The sequence below is a fragment of the Oreochromis niloticus genome, linkage group LG12 (genome assembly GCF_001858045.2).
Source record: "Oreochromis niloticus isolate F11D_XX linkage group LG12, O_niloticus_UMD_NMBU, whole genome shotgun sequence".
In the NCBI taxonomy this organism is placed as follows: Eukaryota; Metazoa; Chordata; class Actinopteri; order Cichliformes; family Cichlidae; genus Oreochromis; species Oreochromis niloticus.
This window is the reverse complement of record NC_031977.2, coordinates 11,168,990-11,175,224: the sequence shown is the minus strand read 5'-3', so window position 1 is coordinate 11,175,224 and position 6,235 is coordinate 11,168,990. Positions and strand designations below refer to the sequence as shown.

Below are 6,235 nucleotides of genomic sequence, written 5' to 3'. Positions count from 1 at the left end.
TATATATATATATACATACATATATATATATATATATATATATATATATATATATATATATATATACATATGTATATATATATCCATAACTCAAAATTTTGAGAAAAGTAACTTGAAATTTCGAGTTTGCACTGCCAATGAGTAATCTACGTGAATTATGTAATTTCCTTGTTACCCGGAAGCTGTAGCCCTCAGCTACAAATGCTACAGCTAAGCTACCAGTATTACAGCCAGTCATGAATGCACTAATTGCTGAGTATTTTCAGCGTGGCTTCACAAATGATGAAATCCTTGTGTTATTAGCTGAATCACATGACGTTACTATCAGCAAACGTACTCTCGAAAGCGCCAATTTGTTGCTATACATTGGTAGCTCACAATCGGGTTTTAAGTGCTCATTCCTCTGCTCCATATCTTTCCAGGTAACAAGAAAATGAGATAATTCAAGTAGATTATTGATTGGCAGCGCTAACTCGAAATTTCCACTTACTTTTCTCAAAATTTCAAGTTAATAAGTCGAAATTTCAGGAAAATAACTTGAAATTTTGACTTATTAACTCGAAATTTCGAGAACGATAACTCCAAATTTCAAGTTATGGATACTTTTGTTTTGATTCCCAAGAATCTATTAAAACTAGACATAAGTCAGCAACTGGATAAGTGAAGGCCAAAACACTGAGCATCAGGCCTCCAAAAATAAATAAATAAACAACAACAACAAAAATCTACAGCAGATTATCCTCAAGAAATAGGGAAAAAAATCCAACAAAGTCCTGACCCAGGACCTGAGCGATGTATTTGGCCCTTCAGCTGATCCATGAAGTGACCTCAGTGGAAGAGTGGCTGTCAGGAAACCTAAAGGATGGGAAACAGGGAGAAAAGACTGAGGTATAGCAAATTACACAAGAACTGGACTGAATGACTAGACTGTTTTGAACACAAGAACCAAGGAGTTAGGAGCCGGTGGTTGAAAAATGGTTGAAATTATGAAAGCAGAAAAGCATGGTCAGATTTTCATCCACCGTGCAAGACAATCTAGAAAGCATCTGATTGGCAACAGCTTCCTCTTTCAGCATGACAATGATCCCAAACATATGGCCAATGCAGTAAAAGCACACGTGGACAGCAAAAACGCAATTGAACACTATCAGTCATGGATCATGGATCAGTCATGCATCAAGATTATTGGAGCAGTGTGGGATCAGACAGAGAACAGAACAAAAGGCAGAAACATCCAAAGAAGTGCCTTGAATATATTTCAAGAAGTCTGGAGAACTATTACCGAAGACTGCTTAAAGAAATAAGAAGAAAGCATGCCGGAGTTCAGCCTGTGTTAAAAAATAAAGGTGGTCATACCAAATACTGACTTTCAGGCTTGTTAGAATTGTTCAAACTCCAATTTTTTCCTTACATACTGTATTTCTATGTGTGTGTTTGCACATGTTTGGACAAGTCAATGTGCCTGTTTCTCAATTTCTGAGCAATCTATTTGAGGTAAAGCTAGCTGGATTGTCAACATTTTTTTCTTCCACAAGCTATTTGCCATTGCATAACAGCAAAGCAAGGATGTCCTTGTTATGGAACTTCCAGAGACACTACTGAGAGTAAAGACAGCAGCTTCTCCCTCAGCAGCAGGTATTCAGCTCAGCCATGCTGGAATGCCAGCGTGGTTGGCATGCTGGTCATGCTGTAGAATGAAGTTTGGACCAATAATCATCTACTTCCTGACTGTATTGCGTGAAGGATAATAATCTAAACGTCTAAAGTGCCTAAGACCTTTGCCCTGTAGGGGAGAGTGAGGTAAGATGAGCCAGTGGGTAAGTTGAACCACCCCTTGTATCTAGGTAACTGTGTTCATGTTTTGTCATGTGACCATAAATCCAGGAAGCACTCATCATTTCCATCCTACTATATTAAAGAGGAGCACATTGGAGAAGGGGTAAGTCTGTATTACACAAAAAAATGTTTTCTGCTTGTCAAAGTAAAATTTCTGCATATCAGGTAAATTGACTGTAATATTAAAACAAATGTATCTGTGTCTAAAATGATATATTATACATGTTGGTGGGTTTCTAAAATATAATATAATCTGAAGAAGTTTTCTAAAGATTAGCCTAAATTGCTAAACTAGCCCGTTTTTTTCAAAATGGTGGCTATGGGGCAAAGTGAGCCAAAGCCTATGGGGTAAATTGATCCAATGGTTCAACCTACCCCACCATAAGGCACTGAAATTTATTTAAGGCTCTGACTTATTAAATAGTATTTTAGTTCAGTATACTGAACCCTTTTGTTGTATTTGTCATATGTTAACTATTATAGAAAAGATATCATGCCAAGGACCTACAGACGGAAGACCAGCTGGGGCTCAACACCCCTGGAGGAGATTGAAAGGGCAGCGAGTGAAGTCAAGGGAGGAAAGTCCATAAGATCAGTGGCTAAAGAAAGACAAATTGACAGGTCAACAGTCAGGAGATATATTAAAAAGAGGGACACACAGGAGGTCAAATCGGTTGGCTATAGTGGAACAGCTTCAGCAAAGAGAGTCTTCTCTGAGGAGGTGGAGAAGGAGCTAGCAGAGCATATCAAGAAGCTTGCAGAGCAGTTCCATGGCATTTCCCCAAAGAAATGCCGTGAACTGGCATTAGAATTGGCAGGCAGAAACAACATTCCTACTCCCAGCAACTGGACAGAGAAAGGTTTAGCCGGTAGGAAGTGCAAGAAACAACATTTCAGTAGGTTGGCACAGACTAATGTATTTTGTGTAGTTTACTACTTTACCATTACATTTTTTAGGTAAAGAATGGTTCAAGAATTTCTTGGCACGCCACCATCTCTCTTGCCGTATGCCTGAGGCAACATCTTTGGGAAGAGCTACAGCCTTCAATAAGACTACAGTTGGGGAGTTCTTTGACAATCTGGCTAAAGTGATCGACAGGTAACAGAAGTTATCTAATTGAAAACATTAATAACTATTTATGACAACTACAAACAACAGTTAAGTGAATAAATATGCGTACTCTCAGCTAACATTTTTTGCATTACTTAAAAATTTAACTAATCATCATTGCTCTTTTTTTTTTTGACAGGTATAAATTCCCCCCAAACATGATTTTTAATGTTGACGAAACAGGTGTAACAACAGTACAGACACCAAAGCAGGTAGTGGCAGAAAAAGGAAAAAAACAAGTGGGCTCCATCACATCTGCTGAAAGAGTCGAACTGGTGACTGTAGTCTGTGCTGTCAATGCGACTGGTAACGCAGTCCCTCCGATGTTTATCTTCCCAAGGGTTAGATACAAAGACCACTTCATTGCAGGAGCACCTCCGGGATCAATTGGTACCACTACAAGATCAGGCTGGATCAGTGAAGATGTCTTTGTTGTGTTCCTTGAACATCTGGTTCAGCAGACCAAGTGCTCCCCTGACCTGCCACTGCTGCTAATCATGGATAACCATGAAGCCCACATTTCACTGAAGGCTTTGGACATAGCAAAAACAAGTGGTATTGTAATGCTCACAATTCCACCCCACACTTCCCATCGCCTTCAGCCTCTGGATAAGTGTGTGTATGGTCCATTTAAAACCTATTACAACAGAGCTCTTGATGGCTGGATGAGGTCCAACCCAGGCAAAACTGCCAGCATATACCAAATTGCTGGTTGTGTGAATGATGCTTTCATGTCAGCAATGACACCACGAAATATCTCCTCGGGATTTAGAGCCACTGGGATTTTCCCTTACAACAGAGATATCTTCTCTGATGCAGAGTTTGAGCCATCCATGGTGTCAGACAGGCCCAACCTGGAGCAGCAGCCTGCCGCTGAAGGTGTTGCACCTGTGGTTTCAGCCTCTCTTTCTGCTGAGCTACCTTCACCAGACCCTGTACATGCATGTGGTTCACGAAGTGACCCCAACCATGCTCGATATGTGTCTCCCACTGATATTCTACCCTTACCCAAAAGTCAGCAGCCCAGGAAACAAACAAATCGAAAGCGTGTGAAGACACGAATCCTGACTGATACACCTGAAAAGCAGGCAATTGAGAGACACCATGAAGAAAGGACAAATAAACTGAAAGGCAAAAAAGAAATAATCCACAAAAAGCAAGGAATGTGGAAGAGGAAACAAACCCAGACAAAAATTGCAGTGGAAAGCAGCTCTGAGGAGAGTGATGTTCCCATCCCATTTGAAGACACTTCTGAGTATGAGAGTTCCAGCGATGAAAGAAGTGAACCAGATGTCTCAGACCTGGTAGTTGGTGACTTTGTCATCGTAAGATTTGCATCCAAATCCAGGAGCCACCATTACATTGGCCTGGTTGACAGCTTTGCAGACAACGAAGTGAGTGCCAGATTTCTCAGAAGAATCCGAGGGATCACTAGCAGTAAGAAACCCACGTTTGTGTTCAAGGAAAATGATGAGGCATCTTTCCCACGCAAGGATGTGCTGAAGAAGCTACCTCAACCTCAACAGGCTGGAGGAACTGCAAGGAGGGAGCAACAGTTCATATTCCCCTGCAACCTTGATCATTGGAATATTGAATAGTTCTTTTGAATAAATGGTTTTGAACTGGTGGTTTGTTTAGAAACCACCAGTTTCCAGGTTTGTTCTCACAGGTTTACAACTGTTAAAATGGTTTGTTTTCACAATATGATCAGTTTTACATTTTAAAAACTACATGGTCAGTTTGCCCCAAGATGGCTCAGTTTACCCACTGACTAGGTTCAATTTACCCCTAATCTGGGGCAAGTTGAGCCAAAGGAGCATTTTTTTTTAATAGGTCATTATTTTGGGCAGCGTCATCAGACATAGATTCTGATCATTACATTTGAAAGGAGACATCCTGAAATAAAGGAATATGTTATCATTCTATTTCTGTGTCATTTTTTTCTCACATCCAGGACAACATGAGTAAAAAGTGGCTCATCTTACCTCACTCTCCCCTACTGTATATTCAACATGTGCTATGTTCTAGTTTAATTTAAATAATTACAGGAAACAGTGTGTGCAGGTTTTTAAATTCTTTCCTGTAGTTGAAGAACCACTTGGCTTAAGCGTGGCCTTTGGACATCTGAAACCCGACCTGTCCCCGTGCATGTACACCAAAACACTGCAAACCAAAATTAAACTTTTAGCTAACTCAGGTGTAAAGTTAGACTTTAGCCACTATAAAGTTGCAACACTTTGAGACGGGAGAGTTTATCCCTCAGCAGTTTAAGTCATTACAACCTCTTTGCTACAGGTTGGAACTTTAGCCCCGAACAATGAACCTGGAGAGCTGATGGAAAAGCCATCTCTACTGAGACTGGTTTTATTGCTTTCCAGGCCTGCTTTCCCCCCTATGAGGTGATTTTGGAGGAATGTCCCAGAGAGTAAAGTAAAAGTCAGGTCAGAGTACTTGACCTGTTTGTTTTGAGCCTAACTCTTGCAACTTTCCTTTTTTTGGAAACAAAGCTAAGAAGCTTAAATTTCTTGACTCCTGACTTTACTAGTGCGCTAACATCGAGCTTGTAAAAGAACAGTGCTTGTGTCAGCACCCACGGTGTGTATCAAATGAATGTAAGACCTGTCTTGGGGGAAGCCTTCATTGAGGTTGTAAAATTGAGTCACTGACTTGTAGGTGAGGGTACTGTAAGCATTGGCTAAAATCGCTCAGTTTCATATTTTACACACTGACAAGGTTCATAGTAGTGTGTGAAATATAACAGCTTAGCCTTGTGATAATATACCTAGAAATAAATCCTCCCCAGTTAACAGTTTGGTTTAATTCCTGGCAATAAATAAAATAGAGAACATGTATCTCTAGAGTCTTAAAATAAGTCCACAGAAGAAGTGCAAACTGCTTCTGCTGATATCACAGAGAGTGGGTTTTACAGTAGTTTGGCCTGGGACATTTTCACCAACTGTGGGCAGTGCGCAGAGTAACTGTTTTTCATTAAATTTAAGTCGGATCGTTCGTCATAAACTCAACGGCGCAACATATTTGCAAAAAGGATGGCAAGGCATAAGGAAAAGCTGTGTTAATACTTCATGTTGTTAACCAGATGTGATCAAAGAGGCAAACAGTACATGCTGTAACAGCCTAATTCTGATAAGTCAGTCTGGTATAGGTGCTGCTGTTTATTCAAAAGGGGCAATGCATATTAATTCATATAAGTACTTAAATGCATCATGTAAATGTGCTAGATTTTGTCATACAAGCTAAATTTTAGTCTAAGGAGCTTGGAAAGAAAAG

At 40.1% G+C, this 6,235-nt stretch overlaps 1 protein-coding gene across 1 annotated transcript; it reads left to right on the top strand.

Annotated features, from left to right (window-relative positions):
* Nucleotides 1-576: 576 nt before the first annotated feature.
* Nucleotides 577-4,872, top strand: LOC109204383 (uncharacterized). The gene is made up of 3 exons (XM_019365211.2): nucleotides 577-2,705; nucleotides 2,794-2,935; nucleotides 3,087-4,872. Exons 1-3 carry the CDS (start codon nucleotides 2,330-2,332, stop codon nucleotides 4,543-4,545), a joined length of 1,977 nt encoding a protein of 658 aa, XP_019220756.1. The 5' UTR covers nucleotides 577-2,329; the 3' UTR covers nucleotides 4,546-4,872.
* Nucleotides 4,873-6,235: the final 1,363 nt, after the last annotated feature.

Bases quoted from the DNA above. Each gene is read 5' to 3' on its own strand.
- LOC109204383 (XM_019365211.2), top strand. From the start codon at position 2,330: ATGCCAAGGACCTACAGACGGAAGACCAGCTGGGGCTCAACACCCCTG. The intron at 2,706-2,793 runs GTAGGAAGTGCA...TACATTTTTTAG, and splicing joins GACAGAGAAAGGTTTAGCCG to GTAAAGAATGGTTCAAGAAT. The intron at 2,936-3,086 runs GTAACAGAAGTT...TTTTTTTGACAG, and splicing joins CTGGCTAAAGTGATCGACAG to GTATAAATTCCCCCCAAACA.